This window comes from Curcuma longa, chromosome 13, assembly GCF_044706935.1.
Source record: "Curcuma longa cultivar G26 ecotype Majalengka, Jawa Barat chromosome 13, ITB_CL_G26_1.1, whole genome shotgun sequence".
In the NCBI taxonomy this organism is placed as follows: domain Eukaryota; kingdom Viridiplantae; phylum Streptophyta; class Magnoliopsida; order Zingiberales; family Zingiberaceae; genus Curcuma; species Curcuma longa.
The window spans coordinates 1,418,557-1,441,506 of record NC_133873.1 but is presented as its reverse complement, the minus strand read 5'-3'; the positions used below and the strand labels follow the sequence as shown (position 1 = coordinate 1,441,506).

Below are 22,950 nucleotides of genomic sequence, written 5' to 3'. Positions count from 1 at the left end.
GGTAAGATAAAATCCTGATAGATTGAGTTTGATTGAATAATGGGTAACGGGTGAAGTCTGAGAGATCCTAGTAGATTGAAATCAATCTAATACTAGACAATGTTTAAGTACTAATAAGTTACGGTCAACATGTACTAACAAATAAGAAAGACTTACAAGCATGGAGTTTCTTGGCATGGTACACTAAACATGGTACACTCAACCTTAAAGTGTGGTTGAAGTGATAGTGACATTGACTAATGAATCTAAAATTGTTAAATTTATGGTATAATTGAATTTGGATTACAATGTCAACCAGTGAAAAAGTTATGGTTAGTATGAATTCAGGATTTGAATAATCGATTGAGATAAATAGAGTTGACTTGACAATTAACTTGAGTTAAAATGGCAATAAATAAAATAATTTTGTTTTGGGATAAGTGGACTGATCAACCAACTAATGCATAAGAGTTGATTAATAATAAATTTATAGTCAATTGATGGCACAGTTAACAAACAACATGGCAGTTGAAGTGGATGATGAGATTGGGATATAGAGAATTCAATCATGATTTTATTTGGTCAATTCAATTGATGAACTAGTCAACAAAGAATGAGACTAGTTTCCAAATGAAACAGGCCACATGTTATGGAAGAGTTAATTTATAATTAGTAAGTGGTCAATTGATAAACAACAAATAATCAACTAATGTTTCGGGAATAAAAGACTTATAAAAGTTGATTTCATGGATATCTAAAAAAATTGCTCATGATAAATCAATTCCAAGGGGGAGTGTCACTACATTCCAAGGTCGTTGTGAACAACCTACAATAATTAAGCAATTTTTTGAGTAATTTTAATACTTGTATTTTTGTCATGTAGTTGCATTATTGGATACTTGTTCTCTTTTTGTATTTGATGTAACAGGACAAGAAATGTAAGAGACTTCTTTGTCTTGTACGAAGAAGAAAAAATATAACAATGTTATAGAGATTTATTAATGAATTATAAGTCATAAAATAGAAATGAGAGGTTTTGAATCCGATAAAAAGACTATGGTATTATATGTTTGTTTCTTTGTAATTACTATTTTATTTATTTTAGCTATATATTAATATAATAGGAAGCAAACACAAACTAAAGAAAGTAAAAATTACACGCTCCTATTTACCCCCTCTAATCGTGCACAATGATTGATTGGAATTGTTGATGCCTAACTAAAGAACATATCCATATGTCATTGTGAAAGTCATTCATATAAAAATTCAGTTAAATCAAATAAATCGATCAAAATGATCAAATTTAAAAATTTAATTCGATTATTTTAAAATTTAATTTTTTTAAAAAAATTAATTAATTCGATTTAGTTTCGATTTTAAAGTTTTTTATTCGATTAAACCAAATTAATCAAAATAAAAAATAATCGATAAATTCCTAAGTAAATCTATAAACCCTTAATTAATCGGTAAATCTCCCATAATGCTTAAAAAATTTGATTTTCGATAGAATTAATCGATATTTTATCGATTTGATTGGTTCAAGTTTTATTTAAAAATTCAATCGGTTCAATTAATTCAAAAAAATTCAATTTGATTTGATTTTAATTAATTAATCCAATTCAATCCTAATAGTACGAGTTGATAATGCTTATAATTTGTCCTCCATATATAATAAACAAATTATAATCTTGTTTGTTTAGATGTCCAATCAATAATTTTTTTATCTTAATAAATATTTCTGCACCATATGTAAAATTGATTGATATTGCGACACAATTATATTCTTTTATAATAATGTTACCATAGGTATTAAACTTCGAAGTGCATAAGGCTAAATAAAAATAGAAAAAGAAAATATAGATTATAAAAAGATAAGTTGAAAGATAAGAGATTCAAAATTTTTAAAATTATTTTTATGAAAAAAGAGGAAAAAAAATATATGAACTTAATTGTCGTTAATTCAATCATAATCCTAATCCATGCTGCTCAAAATAAAAAAAAATTACTTTTCTATTAATATTATAAATAATATATTAGAAATTTATAATCAACGTAAAGAATATAAATAGAAAAAGAATTTTTTATTAAATATCAATTAATAAATAATAATATAAAATAAAATAGAATTGCATCTATTCCATTAATTATAATATAGAAAAATATTAGTTTAACCAAGTTGTAGAATATACTTTGGTTTTTTTTCGAACTTTCTAAAAATTTAAAATGTTTTTAAGGCCAATATTTTTGTACTCATTTTAATTTCAAATATTTTGCCTTATTTTTAATTTATTATCACTCAATCAAGTATATACATATCAAATGTATCAATTTCAATTTCAAATATTTTACCCGAGAAAAAAAGAAGAGCATTATGGCAGACACCGCAAGCGCCTTGATTAACACGAACCCCACTTACTTATATATCTCATTTAACACCTAACTGCCATCGCTGTCCCACCTCATTTCCTATTTTGCCGGGTCACCGTCCATGTGCTTATTCCGGGCCCCTCACTCAGCGTCCCGTAGAAAACGCCACGCTATCTTGAGTCTATTTCACGAGTCCACGAAAGGTACCTCTATTAGTCCACATCTCATAAGATTCCAAAGTTCTCGCGATCTACTCCCACATTCTACCTATCTCGTAACTGGTTCAATAGAGATGGAGCACACATAAAGTACAGGTGATAGATCGGGTACGTTCTTGTAAGTACATGGAAAATGTTTTTAATTGTTAGCTCTTGGGCGGAGGGTGGAGTTACCACTCCAAACCCCTTGTGATTTTCGGCGTTCCATCGCCTCGCTTTCTGATCTCGATTCCTCTCTGTGTCCGCTCTCGTCGGCGAATTCTGGTTCCTGGAGTGCTCGCCTTCGTTCCCTCCGTGCGATATCTGGTCCTCTGCTAGGGTTTCCAGTGACCGCCGACTCTGGTTCTCCTCCAGAGTCAGCTCGAGCTTCGAGAGTGAGATCGAGGGCGAAGTGAGCAACGAATCGTCAGTAGGATTGCTCGATTGGACGTCTAAGAGACTGGTCGTTTCGTAGAATTATTTTGTCCCGACAAATGCCAGATAATGTCGTTCGGACAGGATCCGTGCAACTACCTCAGTGAGATGTTTCATGGTCAGTATCTAGGTTTTTTGGGCTCTGGGGGTTTCTCGATTCTGGATGGAAAACTGAGCTTTTTGCAGTTTCTGTATTTGATTCATAAGGAATTTATATAATTGTTGTAGTATTTAAACTGGAGCTATCTGACCCACTGATCCTGAATTTAGGGGGTGATTGCTTAATTTGAATTTTTCATAACAGAGACTGATTTTTCTTGTTGCCAATTTTTAACCTTAGTTGAAGCTTTCGTTATACATTATGTTAGTTTTTGCGAGTTCTTATGGAATTGTGTTAAGTGAATTTGAATGTTGTTATATTTTTGACATTGGATTCGGGTTTGGCATCTGCAGATAGTCATTTGTATAAAATTTTAACTGTTGCTTAAGCAACATAAATTCTTTTTTTAGTTCAATCCTTTGGTGGAGGTTAATCCTGTCCAAGGAAGAAGATTAATCATTTATCCAATTAGCTCCAACACTATCACCCAATTCAATCTGATTCCTTCCGTATTTGTCTCCAATTGTTTCCTAATTAACCTCGTATATTTTCTTGACCCATGGTGATACAATGCCATCTATGTATTTTCCATTTATGTTAATTACTACTATTATCATCATGTTGGTATCTCTATAAAAGAGGCTGTGTATTATCATCATAACTTATCAAATGCAATATTTTTTTTAATCACAACTAACTGATTCTCATCTAATATTCATCAAGAGATTGTCATCGAGGGGAGGTTGCCCATGCAACCTCTCTTTGCTTTTGACTCCATTGTGGATCCCCTCTCTTGTTCTTTTTCCACATCCTCCTTGGTGACCTCTTCCTTCACACATAACCACTAGTAGCCCACATTGAGCCTGAGGCTACTCTCACTATGCATGATCTTGTATCCCTTCCTCACACTCTTGTGGACATTGTCGGTTCCATATTTGGGTGGGGGGGTCATCTAGGGAGTATCATTTTACCTCAATGCCTGTGGACATTAGCACATATTTCATTAGAGCGGGGAAACTTTTCCTAATGTTTTTCATTCGTTTTCTTCTAATTTCTTTTTCATTTTGTTTTGATATTAATACTATCTTCCAAGATTGTCTCTTTGGTATTACTTGGCAGTAAATATATTAGAATCCAATTCATGTGTCTGTATGAATGAAGGCTGAAGAAAACTGTTTTCAACATGGATGCAATTTTTCCAAATGCAATTCTTGTTTTTGGCACTTGATTATGTGTGCTTGCAGTTTTAAAAAATTTACAGTATTAAAAGATCATTTTAGGATTGAATGGGACATAGACTTATTGTTGTTGATTCTTCTTAAAGTAAGTATTGATTCCTGAGTAAACTTCTCTCCAGCCTCCGTCAATTAAAAGTCCATTCCTTTTGAATGCTACCAATTAGATTGAGGCTTCTACTGGAGGGAAGCCAAGTTCCTGTCAGTGACTTGGAATTTTATGATATAATTGCTTCTATTTTGTAATCCTCAAAGCATACGAGGAATTTCAATCAGAATGCCTATGTTGTGGGGGAAATCATCATCTAAAGATGTGAAGAAGAAGACCGTGAAAGAAAATTTCATTGATACATTGCATCGTTTTATAAGTCCAACTGAGCATAAAGAAGGTTCAAGAAGGATTGAACGACATAGCAGCCATGTAACGTCAGAGAAGAACTGCAGATCCAGAGCAGAATCACAATCTACATCACCCACTGCGCAAGTGTCTCGCTGTCAAAGTTTTGCTGCTAGGCCAAATGCCCAACCACTTCCTCTTCCGGATATAAATTCAGGTGTTACTTGTGCGCCCTCTGAAGTTCGTTATCAAAGACCAATATTGGAAAAACGTGGAAAACCACCATTGTGTTTGCCACTTCCAAAGCCTCGTCACATTCCCAAAGGACTTGATGATTTTGATGGAGAATTGGCTACTGCTTCGGCTTCCAGTAATTGCTCAATTGATAGTGACGACCGATGTGATTCTCAACTTCAAAGTCCTGTAGGCAATGACCTTGAGAATACCAACAAAACTGTTGTAGATAATCACTTCAGGTGTGCAATACTAGTTAAGGAATTCTGTCTGCGTTTTTTTTCAATTTTAGCTCAATGCTATTTTAACTCGTGTGCAACCTAATGTTGCTTTTCTTTTTGAAGCTTATTGCAAAAGGACCATTTTTCTCCAAGGAAAAGGAGCCCAAAAGAAATTGCTAAGCCAACAAAATTTTTATTTGGAAACCAAACAACATCTTCACCCATGTGGGGTGTTCCAAACAGTAATCGGTCTAATATGCAAATTCCTCATAACAATGCTATTGGAAGTGCCCCAGATAGTTCTATGTCAAGTCCTTCAAGAAGTCCTATGAGGGTTTTATGTCTTGAGCAGGTTCCAACATCAGCATGTGTGCCAACGAAGACTGGTAATGATGTAACATTCAATGGATCTGGCCAGTGCTCAAGCCCAGGCTCAGGACAGACTTCTGGGCATAATTCTCTGGGTGGAGACATGCTAGGGCAGTTTTGGCAACATAGTAGAGGTAGTCCAGAATGCTCCCCAATACCTAGCCCAAGAATGACAAGTCCTGGTCCGAATTCCAGGATACATAGTGGTACTGTCTCTCCTCTTCATCCACGAGCAGGAGGAACTGCACCAGAATCACCTACCACTAGGAACGATGATGGAAAGAAACAATGCCATAGATTACCTCTCCCACCAATAAATGTTTCTCGCACTTCTCCATTCTCTCCAAGCAATTCAGCTGTCGCTACACCGATATCTCGGAGTCCTGGAAAGACAGAAAATCCTGCAAGTCCAGGATCACGGTGGAAGAAAGGAAAATTGATTGGTCGTGGTACATTTGGCCATGTTTATGTTGGTTTTAACAGGTAAATATCCTACTATTAAATAAGGTAGAACTTTTGACTTGTTATGCCTTATTAAGCCTGTCAAAAAGCTTTTTTTATTAGATTCTTATGGGTGATTATTTAATTGGCATATTTCTATATTTGGTCTATATTAGTGTCAAATATGTATTGAAGTATAGGTGTCAAAATGGGCTAGGCCACCCATGGCGTGGTATGTCCCGACACAATTTTGGCCGTGTCTAGCTTGGCCTAGCCACAAACAAGATGTGTTGTGCCGGGCGCAACACTATATGTGGGTTTGTGTTTAGCATGGGGATTATAGTGTACTTGGGCTAGCACGAGATTGGGCTTGGCACAACCTTGGCTAAGCCGAGTTTGGCCTGCCTTTTTCTTTTAATTAATATAAATATTAAACATTTTTAATAATATTTAATAAAAATTATCAATTTTAATTAATATATATTTTGATTTTAAAAATATATTATCAAATTTTAGTATTTTTATTTTTTTAATTAAATATTTTTTAAACATTTGGGCTTGGTAGGCTTAGGCCATGTCAAGCATGACGTGGCTACCCTTGGGCCTAGGCTTGATCCTGAAACAAATGGGCCATTACAAGCACAACTTGATTTGAGCTAAGTTGTCCCTAGTTTTACATGGCAAATTACAAGTCGAGGCGGGCCTAGACTATGTAGGCATGGGTACACCTCATTGGCATGTCTAGTTCCACTTGCACACATTAATTTCTAAATGAATCAAAACATATTTTGTCCTCATAGACTGTATGACTCGCATACATGTACGTTTAATTGGTCACTAACAAGAATTTGGAAGTTAGATCTCATTTTGAAATGCAACATATTTGCTAAGCCAAGGTCAAAGGTTTAGACTACATTAGCATCATTTATGACAATGACTTTTAGCCAACAATTTGGTTTGAGACCATAGACATTGCTTGTTTAATTAGCTTGTAGATCTATGCGACAGAATGACTCCATTATTGCCAATTTCAAACTAATATGCTTCTGGACTAAATAGACATTGAGATATGAGTATCATTTATCGGCCCTTTTAATGTCTATTTTTTCATATGTCTCTTAAATAAACACTTCCAAATTCATCCATAATCTGATTCTTATGCATTTGTCCTTGCAAATCTATGGGCAAACCCATAACTGAGGAAGTATGGAATTGACTAGGGAAGGAGCTTAGCTATCCCCTTCTTTACGAAGCTCTACCTTCATCATGTAGTCTATTTGAGTCAAAGCAGTGCTAGCTTCTGTCAATTAAAGTATAAAACAATTTAATTAAATAAAGTAGTCTATTTGAGTATAAAACAATTTGAAGGGGAGCTTTGACGCAATGTTAAAATTGTTGCTGTGTAACTTGGTGGTCACGAGTTTGAGTTGTGAAAATAACCTCTTGCAAGGCATGGTAAAACTGCATACAATAAACTCATTGTGGTCTGACTCTTCTTCAGGACTTCGCACTGACGGAAGCATTGTTCACTCTCTTTTTTTAAGTACTCTGTTTGAGTCTTAGTGACATGGGCTAAAGTCCACTGACCTTGAAAGTGAGGGAAGCCTTTATATTTATGTTAGGTCTGCAATGATTCATGAATATCAACCACTAGCCTGATGAGGGATGTGGGTAATTCTGTGTGTAAACTTAAACCAGTAGAGCCAATAGAAACACCTTGGAATTATTTCATGGAAAAAAAAATAAGTTTCCGTTGTAAATCCACAACTTTATCTAACATCCTTAAAATTTTATTAATTTACTATCTTCTTCTTCTATATGAGTTTCTCTCCGTTCCTGATTCCTCAGACTTCTATAGGTTTGTTTTACTTATCTTTTACTCTGTTTATGCCATTATTTATAGTGAGAGTGGTGAAATGTGTGCGATGAAGGAGGTTACCCTCTTCATGGATGATGCAAAGTCAAAGGAAAGTGCAAAACACTTAGGGCAGGTGAATACCTTTGTTTTACTAGAATACCATCCTCTACTGTATTTATTATTGCTCTTCTTTAATTTTTAAGCATCATTCTTGTGTTGTCTTCTTTTGGCAGGAAATATCTCTTTTGAGTCGATTGCAACATCCAAATATTGTGCAGTATTATGGTAGTGAGATGGTATTACTTGCTTTCTTAAATACGCAATGAGAACATTCTATTACTTGTCAATTACTGATGATTGGCTGTGGTGATAAAAAAATTTCCTTGGTCCATCATTCTTGCTATCTTGGTAGTTTTTCATCATTTCTTGTTTGTTTCATGTTTTCCATTTTTTTAAAGCTCTTTATAAGCTAGGACTAGGAGTCTAAGTAAAACCTATTGGTATAAATGTCAACTAAATATCATCCCTAGTAGGTCTGTCCATAAAATAGCCATTTAGAAGTGATGCAAGCCTTAAAACCAATTGGTATAAATGTCAATTGAATATCATCCCGAGTAGGTCTGTCCATAAAATTCCATTTAGAAGTGATGCAAGCCTTGAGAAGCTAATAAGGATTCATGCTGCTACAGTTATTAGTTTATTTTGCATGTTGAATAGTTTTTGTCTTGCATTCAGTATCCAGTTATAGGATGTGATCTAATATATAGATGATGAATATTTATTCTTTAAAAGACAATGCAATATCTTATCTCTCTTACTTTGTACCGGAGCATGCTCTCCTGTTGAGAGTTTTTATTTGATGGCACTGTCTCTCTCCTTTCACTGCCAAGGTAAATCCTTAATTTCATCCTCTCTGTCTCAATCTCCACCTTTCGTGCCAGGAATCATGCTGCTCCAACCAACTGTTGCCTCACCTTGACCTTGTATACCCCCCTTGCCCTTAGATCCTAGCTCACCTATACATAAAGAAACCTCCCTTGTTATTTGCCACCTTCCTCAGCCCATGCAGCTGCCAAGTCATACCATAAATTGGAGAGGGAAAGTGGAGGAATAGATTCCAGACAAAGAAGGCACAAATATGAATTAAATTAGTGATTATAGAGAGATGGAAGGTACAAGAAAAAAATTAATCAAATTAAATTGAAAATTATTATTAATTATTATAAAGTTTGGGAATTCGTAGATCAAGGTACTGATTGGTGAATAAATCACTTGATTAGTGGGATTAATTATTGCTCCATAATGGAAGATCTTTTCCTATTCATTGTCCTTTCTAACCCCATCTATGGGCCTCTTCCCTGCTTATGTTTATTACCCACCACTCAAGGCACCTACCTTGCTAATGTACAATTGACAACCGTGATGTGAAAACACTCCAACACCTTTCTAAGACTTTCCTTCTCTTTAGTCACCAATTGCCATCCCAGATCCCTCCTTTGATTTGGATGTTTTAATTGCTTTTAAAAAGGTACTCATAAATCCTTTATTTTCATCCACTTTTTCATTTTATATTTTATACGCCAATATGATCTAAATATGTTGCTTTGTATCTTCATTTACATTCCTATGAATGCCTTAGAGGCACTATGCGACGACTAACATAATCGATGAGATTAGATGCTCATATTTTATTATTTTGAAACTTTTGAGGACATCTTGAAAATGGATAAATTATAGGCAAGTAAAATATCACGATTTTTAATGAAAGGGCATTCTAAACTTTTCTCCATCTGCCTTTTATAACAAACTAAAAATTAATTTGGCATCTCTACCAAGCTTCAATGTAGTGACAATGCTTGAAAATATTTGTTTCACTCTTTCACTTAATTGTGTCTTTCATAGTGGTCTTTGTTGGTTCTTATGCTCACATAGACTTAGTAAAATGGTGTAGCAGAATAAAAGAGTCAATTGAGATTGCTCAAACTTTACTTCTGTACATATATGTCCTCTTTCTTTTTAGGATGACACTATTCTCAGTGCACATTATCTTATAAATTGTACGCAAATCTCTACTCTATGGTAAAGTTCACTTTACTATCCTCTTTCTATAAGATGTTGTACACTCTCTTATACCTTAGGTCTTAGGTTTTTTAATGTTCTTATTTTATTCATCTAGTGTGTTCCTTGATGTGATAAGTTGCCCTCAAGGTCCATCAAGTGCATTTTTAGTTATTATTGTCTCTAAAAAATTTATCATTGTTACTTTCTTAAGAAACGTCATGCCTTTAACATTGCTAATGTGACATTTTTTTAGTTTGCTCCTTTCTCTCTCTATATCATCTACTTGAGTCTACATAGGAAGATCTTCTTATCCCCACCCATTGTCCTTTCTAACCCCATCTATGGATCTCTCCCCTCCCTTTGTTGCTAATGACCCTCCACTTAAAGCACCTTCCTTGTCAATGCACAAATGACGACTATAATGCAAAGACACTCCAACTCCACCACATGTTTCAGACTTTCCTTCTCTCTAGTCACCAATTGCCATCTCGGATCCTTTAGATTTGGATATTTCATTGCTTCTAACAAAGGTACTCGTGAGTCCTCTATTTCCCATTTTCATCCACTTTTTTGTTTATACATTATTATGATTTAAATATGTTGCATGTGTATCTTCATTTTCCCGAGAGTACATTCCTATGAATGCCTTGGGGGCATTTTTGAATCTTAGGCGGCAGCTAACCATAATCAATGAGATGGATGCTCTATAATCTGGCACTTAGAAGTTGATTCTTTTTTCCCTAAGGAAGTCCACATTAAGTCTCAAATAAGCTTTGTCATCTAAATGTTGCCTCCATAAATAGTTGATTGTCTTAAAGCTCATTTTGTAGTAAAGAGCTACACCTAGATTTATAGTGTTTATTTACTACATGGATACCTTTTTTTTAGTGGCTAAAATTACTTCAGTTCATCTCTTTTTTCCCTAGTTGTTGTCTTCTATTAACTCCTTTATCAGCTTCATATCAAGAATAACTTTCTCCAAGATGATTTTTCTAAGGTCTATAGAGTAGTCTTCAATGTTTATTGCTTGCGGAAAGCTAGTCTTGTGTGTAGTTAAAGTCATTGATAAAGATAAAGGTACGCATATCTCACAACTCAAGTATGCATTGAATATGTTTAATGAGACTGTCATGGTAGAAACTAAACCAGTTGATACTCCCGTAGAACATAATGTTGGATTAGTATCAGGACAGAGGGAGCCTCTAATTGATCCAAGGAAATACATAGGATTTGTAGGAAAATTGCACTATCTCACAGTCACCAAACGTGACAGCTTATTATTCATAGTGTGTAATTAATTTTTAGAGAATTTATACCTTAACCATTGGTAGCCCTCAAGAGTGCTCTAGAGAAAAGTATCTTATTTCATGATCTTTAGATCATGGAGTACTTGGGTGTAGATTTGACAGCTTCTATGATATGCAATATGCATTTGGCTATTGTTTCTACCTAGGACATAATTTTGTTTCTTGGGACAACAATAAATAGACACTTGTAGCAAGATAAGTGCAGAGACAGAGAATATAGGACTATAGCCTTAGTTACAGGTGAGCTCATCTTGGTTAAACAACTTCTGATCAAGGTAGGATATGCTTTTGTAGAGACAATGAAACTGTATTGTGACAATCAAATTACTATGCATATATCTTCGACCTAGTAGTTTACAAGAGGACATAACACATAGAGACTGCAATCACCACTCAATTCCAATGATTACATTAATCATGAGAAACTTATTAACTAAATTCTTAAAAGAACCTAGTGTGTAATACATTAGTAACAAGTTGAGTTTCTATAAAAAATTCAAATTAGCTTGAGGTAGACTCATGGTATTATGGACTTAGTTGTAAATGGATAAAGCGTTTATATGTAACATTCCTTATTAATCAATAATATATATAGGTTGAAGAGTATTACCTAGGATTGTGTGGAATAATTCCCACTCGACAGCTATGTTAGTGTTTTCTTCAGGATGTGATGTGTAAATTGAGATCTTGACCATTAGACTAAATAAATATTATCAAGCCCTTGACCCCTCAACTTTAGTTCCATTTAAGACTCGTACTTCTGATGTGTTTAGTATGTAGATATAAATGATTTCTTGTCTGACCATTAACTAATGGTTTACCAGACAACATGACATCATGGAGAAGTGAAATCTCAATTTTCATTACTCTGTGATACTGAACTTTATGGTTGACCATGCAGATATATATTGACTCTTCACAGTAGTTTAAACTTTCAAGAATAGTGAATGAGTATGCTTACATGCCTATAATATCTAAGCTACTTCCATTTTGGATGATAAATCTGATTTGATGCAAATATGCTTCTGTCCTGATGCATCCTAGAGTCTTAGCCGAAGAAGCTACTTGATAATTCTTTATTTCCTTAGGAAACTTATTGGCCACTTAGAATTGTTTGATAAAGATACAGTTTAGGAGTTGGATAGTCACTATGTACTTGATGATATTTATATCTCATCTTCGCTTCTAATTCATTGGGAAATTTACATTACTATATCTAGAGTGCTTATATTTCCATTTTAGATGAAGGTAACCTACTAATACCATTGAATGAATAGCAGCAAGCAATAGTATATTTCTTTTTCATAGAGCCATGATTTGATTATATATGTATTTCCTTCAAACAGATTGATGATAAACTTTACATTTACCTGGAATATGTATCTGGTGGTTCTATACATAAACTCCTCCAGGACTATGGTCAATTTGGTGAGCCAGCAATTCGGAGCTATACTCAGCAAATTCTTTCTGGACTAGCATATTTGCATGCTAAAAATACTGTACATAGGTATGACATAAGGAATTGTTTCTTTTGAATGATTGGTCTCTTTTCTGCACCTGACGTTTTACTCAACCTTGTGCAGGGATATAAAAGGTGCAAATATATTGGTAGATCCAAATGGCCGAGTTAAGCTGGCAGATTTTGGGATGGCAAAACATGTATGCTTTTATCTCTAAGCACAGTTTGAGCAATTTTATCCTTTTCTATCCTGATAATATTGTGGCTAGTCTTTCTAATGCAATATGGACTTGAAAATCTGTGTTTGGGAAATATTTTGTTTTGCCTATCTCCATATTCATGCATGTTTTCATGTGAAATTAAATATATCATACTTGTTTTATGTTGCAAATTTCAGTGTTTAATAGCTATTTGAGTTTCCCTTTAGTGTGGTATTTTGGCAATTCACTCACTAGTCCCACTTAGCTTGATTCATATGACTTGCCAGACTAGATTTTGAATAATACATTAAATGTATCTAATATTAAGGTTCTAAGAATAGTATGTGATTTGTATGCTTGATTCATATAATGTGATTAGTGATTCTAAGGTATATATATACTTGAAAAGCTGTTTGGATGAAATGTTGTCATGCTTATCTCACATTTCTTGCATCTTTAGCATAACACATTCTTTGTGCTCACAATTTATATAACGTGACTTGTCATTTCAATGGAGCATGTGCTTCAAAATCTGTTTAGATGAAATGCTATCATGCTACATTTCGTGCATGTTTATTTTTTTAAAATTTCTTTATGTGCTAATTCCTGTTTTGTATTTTGAGTTTTTCCTGTAGGCTTTAGTGTTGGGAGTTAGGTAATTCCACTTGGTATTGTTGCCACTTAATTTCATTCATATGATTTACCAGATTAAATATTATAATAGTGCTTTGAGTCAAAGTACTGAGCAGGTCAATGGAGGAGAATAATCTCCTAAAGATTAAGCTTATAGGTATTATATATCATTCATAAACTTGATTTATCAGTCTTTGAATTTATTATACATACCATGGAACTCATGTGCCAGATCACCTAGTGATTTTGTTTCTTACATCCTTTGCTCCATGACAATCTGCTCAACTAGTTATGTTATGCGTTCAAGATATGCTTGGATTGTGATACTAGTCTACTTAAAGCATCCTTTATTTTTTTAACCAACTTCGGATTATATGAAAAGAGTAGTGTATAGTAATTTGCAATTAATTTTTGTTTTACTGCAGAAGTAATAAGTATGCTTGTATATATATGTATATATATATTGAAAGTTTGCTACCAGAGTACAATGGCTTGATCAAATCAGCTGCAGGTGAATTTTAGCATACTGTAAGAAAGTCTGCATTTATATTTTTATATTTTCTGGAAATCTGCCACCAGAGTACATTGCTTTGATCATAAAGAACATGCATCGCCCTTAATTATCATGAGAACATTAAAATTCCATGAGATCATTTAATGCACTCAAAACTTGAAATGCATTCTCATTTTTCCAGTACCTCTGTGAATTTCATATTAAAATTATTTTGTAACATGGATTAGTACAAAAAACTATTCCCTATTGAATCTATTCTGAAATCTGAAGTCATAAAAGTATTTTTTTTCTTTCTATGTTTGAAGACAGTATTTATCACCTAATGTTGTGTTTCTCAGATTACTGGACAATCATGCCCCTTATCATTTAAGGGAAGCCCGTATTGGATGGCTCCAGAGGTATTGTTTTATTCAGGCGACACTTTTATCAATCATGCATCTAAATTAATTCCTATTATGCATCGTGTGGTTAGGTCATCAAGAATTCAAATGGATGTAACCTTGCTGTGGATATTTGGAGTCTAGGGTGCACTGTGCTGGAGATGGCTACATCAAAACCACCTTGGAGTCAATATGAAGGGGTTGTTACTTAAACTTTGAGAGCATGCAAAATTTTTTTAGGGTGCTACTTTGATATTTCTACTGCATTGTTGTGTTCAGAAAGCATCTTCTTTTACTAGTTTCCTCATATAAACTTTCTGTATTTAAGAATTTTTACATAAATAATTTGTAGACATACTTTTTTTAAGTAAGGACCATAGATTTATCCATTGCTCTCCATCAATACATTAATTTTGAGAATATGATGGTTGAATGCCAAGAGACCTTTTTGCATGATTTGTGAATGCTCTTGCTAATTCTTATCCATTTGCAGTTAAGTTGTTTGCCAAGCTTACTTTATTCCACATCTCTGAATGGAAATAATTATTTGCCCAACATGGTATCACCAGTTACACTAATCACTGAATTGAAGCAACAATTCACAAGAAACCCGTGCCCTAATTAATTTTCTTGGATGATCTCGTCCTTTGCTTGTATTAATTTGAGAATAGTGTTTCCTTTGTCTTGTTCTTGATAAGAGTTATGTACATATTTGACACTATACAGAGAATGTATCCATTTATAATGCATGGCCAAGTATTGGTTTTATTCTCTAGTTTGCATACTTTATTTTATTTGGTCTTTTTCAATATTTAACAACTGTTTCTTCTATAGATTGCAGCAATGTTCAAAATTGGCAACAGTAAAGAGCTTCCAAAAATCCCTGACCACCTTTCTGATGATGGCAAGGATTTTATAAGGCATTGTCTTCAGCGTGAGCCATCTAACCGCCCTACAGCTTCTGAGCTTTTGCAGCATCCATTTGTGAAAAACGCATCATCAATTGAGAAATCTCCAATTTGTTCTGAACCTTTAGAATCGCCAGGTGGCAGTTCAGGTGGAGCAAACATAAAGGTAAATTGCTCTCTGAGAATTGGTTTACTTGTGTGGTGCAAAAAAAAAAAAGTCAGTTCAGGATCTAATACGTGGTTTTATTTTATTTTTTTAGGTCAAGAATTCATATTTTTTCTTTCTACTTTTACTATTTCCTATTTGCCTAGTCTATTTTTCAAGACTTAATAAGACCAGGTTATTGTAAAAGCTCATAAAAGAGGCCTCATTACATTGTCCAAATAATTCCATAATAATATATCTATTTTGCTTTGGTCTAAGCTCCACATATAATATGAAACTTTCTAAAGTGTCATTAGTTTGCCTATTTTTCTTGTGGAATCGTCTAGATTCAATTATTTAAATAGTGAATTTCCATCGCTGTCTAGACATTTGAAATGACAAATAAATAAGGAAATCTCAGGTTGAGATTTTGTGCACAAGCAACCAACTTTTGCCCCTAAAGTTTGACATGCCAAATTGTTTCATTATTTATCCTTATTTCAAACATTTTTTGTCCTTAACCAAAAGCTCATAGCTATGTAATTGTGACTGAATTGACCATGCTATTGAGAAACATGGAAATTAGAATCTAATTGTTTTAGTTCATCTCATATATAATACATGGAAGTAACTCTTGTTGACTTGTAATTCCTCAATTTAGTCACACATGGTGAGTTACGGGTTAATAAAGAACTTTTGTAAGCTTAGATGGGTTACCCACTATTAATTTGGTTAGGTATTTTGTCAGCCCTTAGTGTCAATCATGAGATGATTGTTTAGGGAACACATGTATCATATTCATTAATAAAGGCAAGGTTTGCTTATTATATTTATTTCTTATCCGTGCTATATGAATAAATATAATAGTGTCCTTGAGTAGTAGGTTCTTGTCTACAGCATATCAATTGGTTGAATTGATAGTGAGAGTCTGTAGACATATATAGAACACTACTCTTAACTATTCCTAGTCGAGCATTAATATGCAAGGACAATATTAATGCGTTGAGACTAGCATGTAGGTCAATTGATGACTTAATCTCACAAGTCATGGATATGTGATATCACGTTGACACATGGGTACATATTAGAGACTATGTACTGAATTGACCCGCCATGAGAATGTTTCATGGATCGTTATATGGGTGTCATAAACATTCTCATGTGACTATTGGTATGAATAGTCCTTAGACCTGAAGTCACTACGGTTCCCTACATAATGAGTTGTATACTTTGGCTTCGTCAAACGTCACCTGTAACAGGGTGACTATAAAGGCGATCACTGGGTATGCAATAAGTTATGCGGAGGGATGTGAGTGATGTAGATGAGATCTATCCCTTCCATATGACGGAAGTGATATCTATGAGCCCCTTGATAGAGTAGGACTGCAAAAATGCATGATCATGCTCGAATAAGTCAATATGAGATATTGAGCTTATTTGATTGAGTAGTCTACTTGGAGATCAAGAAATTCATGATTGATAAGAGGATGACACGGTCTATGCCTCATTGATCAATCTAGATATCAAGGATAGAAGGACTGAGTCATACAAGATAGTAGTCACGGAAAGGTTGTGTCGGATCTCGACATTCTCGTCACTTGGGTAGCAATGATGTATTGCTAGATGCCGCTCATTGCTTATGTCTCTAAAATGGTTTTAAAGACATTGCCAATGTTACGAGAACCTATTGGGTCACACACTTAGAACATGTGATTTGGAGATGGTTCATGTGATGAATCATTGGGCCATTAGATTGAGTCTAATGTAGATTAGACTCATTGAGTGGGACTCAAGGTAGACTCATTGAATTAGACTCGAGTTGGACTCAAGTCAATTCGGATTATAGTGAGACTCGAGTTGGACTCAAGTCAATTCGGATTGAATTAGACTCGAGTTAGATTCAAGTCACACAAGCCAATTCGAATTCATCAAGAGGGGGGTTGCATGATCACTTAATATGGGATTAATGGGGTATTAATTCCATGGAATACCAAAAGCCAAAACCCTTGATATTCCATGGTGATATATAAAAGGGGTGAGAGGCTTTTTCTTTTTGACTCTTGGATGATTGCACCTTCTTCCTCTTCTCTTCTACCTCCTTGGCCGAACCAACCTTTGTGGCTAGCACCACAGTTTGGTTCTTCTCCATCTCGGTGTTTGTGTGGATAATGTGGAGGCGCGAACACACTGATCGTGCTGAGATCTGCTTTTGAAGGCAAAAGTTGCTGTCGGGATTGCGAAGGACTCGCATCAAAGGTAACCTCGATTCCAGTAGATAGAATAGTAAAACGAGTATGATTTTTCACATGGATCTTCTGGAGGGATCCTTTTCCGCTGCGTTTATGCGGATAAAAATTGTTTTTGTCGCATATAGATCCCTACAAAGTTATCCTAGCTTTTTGTTGTCCAAGAGTTCGTCTCCCATCAGGTCCTTAGTCCCTTAGATGCACTAAGCCTTTAGCTTCTTCCATGTGCTATCTTTTATTAGGTTAGCTACATAGTCTCCCTATTGTGGCTTCTGTCAAAGTTATTGAATCAACTTTATGTTCGTTGTCTTGTAGTCTCCAATGTTCCATCCCATCCTTCATTGATCTCCAATGGAATTTTGAGCCATTTGACTACACCAAGTCAACACAACTCGACTTCATTGAGTCATAAATTCCACGAGCTACATATGAAGTCTATCAAGTTCCTGCAAACTTTGTACACACATTAGTAACACAAGAAAATTTAAACCCTTTGACAAACACATCAAAACATCGAGCCATCACAACTTGGCTACACCAAGTTAGTACAACTTGACTTCGTTGACTCATAAGCCCCACTAACTTTATATGCATTCATACACATTAGTAACACAAGAAAACATACCCTTTGACAAACACATTAGATCATTTTGGTCGAACACGACCACTTAGGGTATGATTGCACTAATACTATTAACTTAGATTTTGGATTTAAGTATTTTGGTCCAGTGATTGGGCTTGACATTAATATCAATTCTCTCATTTAATCCACTCAACTAACTAGACTAAGTTCACATTGGCTAAAACTGTTGGTGCAAGGAGTACCAGATGATCGAACCTCAGTTTTGATAATGGCAAGAGGTTCAAGTTAAGTATGTGGTAATTACTAATGAGCCGATTTAAGTGTGTAGGTAGCATAGGAAAGTCCTAGTTGAGGTTAGGCACAGACAAGTTCTAGTGAAAATTAGACAGTGGAAGTCCTGGTTGGAGGCTAGGCAGTGGAAGTCCTGGTTTGGAGGATTAGGCAGGAAGACTTGGCGGATCAAGTGTACTAGGTGGAAGTCTAGACAGGTCAGGTGGAAGTCTAGGCAGATCAAGTGTACCAGATGTCTAGCAGTGGAAGTTTAGGCAGATCAGGTGGACCAGATATCTAGCAGGAAATCCTGAGGGCCGAGGATCGAGGTTAAGCAGAAGTCCAACAAGTCTGGAGGACTTGACTGGCAAACAGGTAAATTCTCCCGAGTGGAGTGGGTAAGGGCGCGTTCCCAGTATGGGAACAATAGGCGTTGGTCTGATCCAGGATTTCACTGGAAATCCGAAGTCAAAACCAAAACAGTTGTGAAACTGTTATCTTTTCTTGTTAGTTTTGGGTTTTGCGTTAACTTGTAATGCAGGAAAGGAGGGGCTGAAACTTTGTGTTCCGGGCGCCCTTATCTGGATCTAGGTGACCGGAGTCTAGGCGCCCGGATTGGTTCCAGGCGATCGGACGTTAGCGGAACGGGACCAGCGAAGCAGTGAGGTGGCAGAGTCCTAGTGGTCGGGACACCTCAACTTCTAAGCGCGCTCGGATTGGTTCTAGGCGTCCCAGATCTGGATAGGCGTTACGGAGTCAAAGGTTCATCCGGAACCTCCACGTCAGCATACAGGGGTCTGGAAAGGGATACAGGCGCCTGGAAGTGCCGAGTCAGCAGCGCCGATGGTGGATTGGCGGACAACGTGGAGGCGCTTGGAAAGGCTTCCGGGCGCTCATAAAGCCTAGTAAAAGAGTATCGAGGGAGATCCTTTAGTGCACCATTCTACAGACAAGAGACGACCGTCTACACGCGAAGCATCAACTATGAACGTCGTCGTAATGCCGAAGAGCTACGCAAGAAGTCGACATCTTCATTCCTTCGGTAAAATTCATTTTGTACTTCATTTTTAAAAGGACGGTATCGTTGTTACTGATTTTACATTTTGTATTCACTAACTCCCTTTCGTAAGAGGAGAGTTATATAGTGGATTGGCTGTCGGAAACGGTCATCTGATCGTGGGCCTTAGAGTAGCAGCCTGTGGCTGTGAACTAAATAAATACTTGTGTGCTCGCTTCTTGTGTTTGTTACTTTCCGCTGCATTATTACACAACTCTGATTGCAAGATTTCACAAGCATCTTTACGAAATTCGAAAACGCTTCGATAGCACTATTCAACCCCCCCCCCGTGCTTTCAACGATCCTACAAAAACTCTGCCAATTTTTTCTTTTCCCAGTTTTTTATATTTTACATTCACCTTCTCACGCACACGTGCACACATTTTACATTATAGATGCTCATATATCGTTTAACTCTATTGCCCAATATTTAGATGTAATATTTGATATCTTGTCATACAAGTCTATATATATCCTATATAGAAATATAGATATTGTAGATATGTGATCTGGCTATTTGAAGCATGAGTCTGACTAGTGAACCAACTTCTTGGAGTTTGACCAGTTCATCATCTCGTGCAATTTTGGAAACTATGCCAATAACAGTAGGGGATTAGAATTGCAGATATAATTGCCTCATTGTACCCTAAGTGGCTTCACTTGAAACATGTGTTTTGGTGGATAATGAATGTATCTGTATCTGATAGCTGCAAAGTTGTATATTTGTAAATTAAACCATTCCCTCGTCTATGAGAACTACGAAACACATGGTTAAATACATGTTGATATTGCAGAAACTGATACACGTTAGTAGAATTTACAAGAATGAATCTAAGATCTAGGTCTAGTTATATAATCTTTGTGCCTTTTGAAAGGATGTTTTCAGTCAAATGTTCTCCTTTCTTCTCCATATTTCTCTTTCATTGCTTCATTTTGCATCTGCTTTCATCGTGATATTTTCTTTTATACTTATGTGCTTTGAATTTTCATGCGGTTATTAATGAAACTCCAGATAACTGGCCATGTGAAAAATTTGTCTTCTCTGGACACGGAAGGAATGACAATCTATCACATACGAGGTGGAGCACCTTCAGGAACAAGGTAAATCCACTGTTTTTTTTTTTTTTTTTTTGCCTTTTTTAGACTAATGATTTTGTTAGTTACTTTGTTTTCTTATATGTATTGAAAAGGCAGGAATAGCTTGGTCAGCATTCTCTGTAGTTTAACTTCGGGCATGTTTTAGAGATAAACATGGCATGTTAAGTTTGAAACTTTTAGTTCAATGTTTTCCTCTCATCTTATTTCATTATGGAACAGTCAAAGAAATTCAAATGAACTATATTGGTTACTGTGGGATGTGATCTCACAAATCAAACATTTTAAAATTTTCTAATAGTACGTTGAACTTAAATGCATACTCAATAATATCAAGGTAAAGTTTTTTTTTTTTGCTGATACACCACAGGCACGTGGTTAAGTAGCAGCAATCTTAGCACACAAAGGTCTTGTGTTCCAATTATTCACATGCACTACTGCACGCAATTGGAGCGAACATGAGCCTTTTTTTAAATTTTCTTTTGTAAAAATAAACTATTGATTATCCTTCTCATATGCAGTGATGTTCTGAGATACATATCTTGCCCTGTCTCTCCAATGGGAAGTCCTCACTTGAATTCCAGATCTCAACGCTATGCGAGTGGAAGGATGTCCCCTTCTCCCATTTCAAGTCCTATAGCCACCTCCGGTGCCTCTACGCCTCTGACCGGTGGCAATGGTGCTATTCCCTTCAGCCATTCCAAGAAGGGGAGTCGTGAACCGGATGGCTTCACTTGCTTGTCAAAATGCAAAAGTGATATGTATCTTAGCGGGACCATATGCCACGAACGGAAACTCAATCTTTTAGCTGGAATGCAGCAAGGCCCACAAAAAGTTTGGGAAAGAGTGGCATCAGAAGCTGACATTCGCAGTGCTCAATTTGGCAGGCTCAGACATGTTCATTTATGGGATCCTCATGAGAAGCAGCCTGATCGTGTGCTCCTTCCTTCGTTAAGAGATCAAATGAAGCTTAAGCCTTCACAAAATCCCAGTTCAGGTCTTCCAACTCATGACTCTGCAAAGGCTACATGACTGACAGAATGATCAGCCAGATCGTAATTTTTTTTGTTGGTTCTGGCATGCTTATATTAGCCCCAATTTCATCCCAAACTAATTTATTTGGTAAGGAAGTTGCAAGTGTACAATCATTCTTTGTTCTTTGGAGACTTGGGCAGCGGACTACGTTCTTTTCGACAATGCTCTGCCAAGTTTCAAACTGGTAAGTATTAGTGGAGTCCGCAGATTGACGCAGTGATTTCATTGAGGATGCAATTTCTTTGTTAGGGAAGAGAAAGAGCAAGCGATGTTTGGAAAACCGGAAGCTCGGAACTCAACTTGTGCATACAGTTAGACTATTTGTATAAAGGCTGACCCCACATTGTCCAACATTCTACATCATTAAGTTATTATACTATGACTTTTACTAATTTTATCTTTCAGAAGATTGAGAAAAAAACATATTTAGAAAATGAAAGATATTTTGATTGAGATAATTGTTGATGACAAATCCTTTTCTTTTATCCTTTAATATGAAATTTAAAATTTTTCCTAAAAAACAAAAATTGAATTTATATTTTTCATGTAATCATAATAAATTGCTCCTCCAGTCATACATCAATAATAAAATGAAAAAAATATATTTTGAATAGCTCAATACCATCCATACATAACAGTAAAATAAAAAAGCACTAAATAATTGCTTTTGGTCAGCACGCTGCTGATTCTTCGTAGGAGGATAAATCTTCTCTCCAAGAAGACTTTAGCAGAAAAATTCAATTAAATTGATTGAATTTAAAATTTAAAAAAAAAATTATTAAAAAATTAATTAATTTGATTTTATTTCATTTATTCGATTAAATTGAATTAATTAAAATAAAAAAAATAATTTATAAATTTAGAAAATAATTCATTTGTTTAATTTTTATTTAAAAATTTATGAGTATCGCAACTTCCCGCGTTATCTCTATTGTCTATTCTCGTCCCCGGGGCCATGTACCGCGGTAGGACATCCAGGTTATCACCAAGGCAACCCAGTTCGATCCCCAGCTATGATATATTTGCAGAAATTTTTCCTTCAAATGGGGATCGCAATGGATGTTGGACATCTGGGTTGGCCGCTGCGTGCGCTTCTTGATTTACCCTGGTGGTCGGTGAGAAATTTCTATGGGACCGAATTGATCACTCTTGGGGATTGAGTAAATGCGACTGACTGAGATTAATTTATTTATTTTTGTCTATCGTCTATTCTCTAATCCACCGTACAGTCCGTCACAGTGGCAGCACACGCGACAGGGCTCGATCCCCTCGAGGCATAGCATT

General features: G+C 35.6%; 1 protein-coding gene across 1 annotated transcript; it reads left to right on the top strand.

The window, feature by feature from the left end:
* Positions 1 to 2,759: 2,759 nt before the first annotated feature.
* On the top strand, positions 2,760 to 22,079 carry LOC141844189 (mitogen-activated protein kinase kinase kinase YODA-like). The gene is made up of 12 exons (XM_074732219.1): positions 2,760 to 3,096; positions 4,436 to 5,126; positions 5,229 to 5,957; positions 7,819 to 7,906; positions 8,007 to 8,069; positions 12,488 to 12,648; positions 12,725 to 12,800; positions 14,286 to 14,345; positions 14,420 to 14,527; positions 15,162 to 15,401; positions 20,549 to 20,637; positions 21,153 to 22,079. Exons 2-12 carry the CDS (start codon positions 4,591 to 4,593, stop codon positions 21,661 to 21,663), a joined length of 2,661 nt encoding a protein of 886 aa, XP_074588320.1. The 5' UTR covers positions 2,760 to 3,096; positions 4,436 to 4,590; the 3' UTR covers positions 21,664 to 22,079.
* Positions 22,080 to 22,950: the final 871 nt, after the last annotated feature.

What these genes read in the sequence shown, in the direction of transcription:
- LOC141844189 (XM_074732219.1), top strand. Translation starts at nt 4,591, where the DNA reads ATGCCTATGTTGTGGGGGAAATCATCATCTAAAGATGTGAAGAAGAAG. An exon ending in GTTTATGTTGGTTTTAACAG is followed by an intron (nt 5,958 to 7,818) that starts GTAAATATCCTA and finishes CATTATTTATAG; the next exon opens with TGAGAGTGGTGAAATGTGTG. An exon ending in GTGCAAAACACTTAGGGCAG is followed by an intron (nt 7,907 to 8,006) that starts GTGAATACCTTT and finishes TTCTTTTGGCAG; the next exon opens with GAAATATCTCTTTTGAGTCG.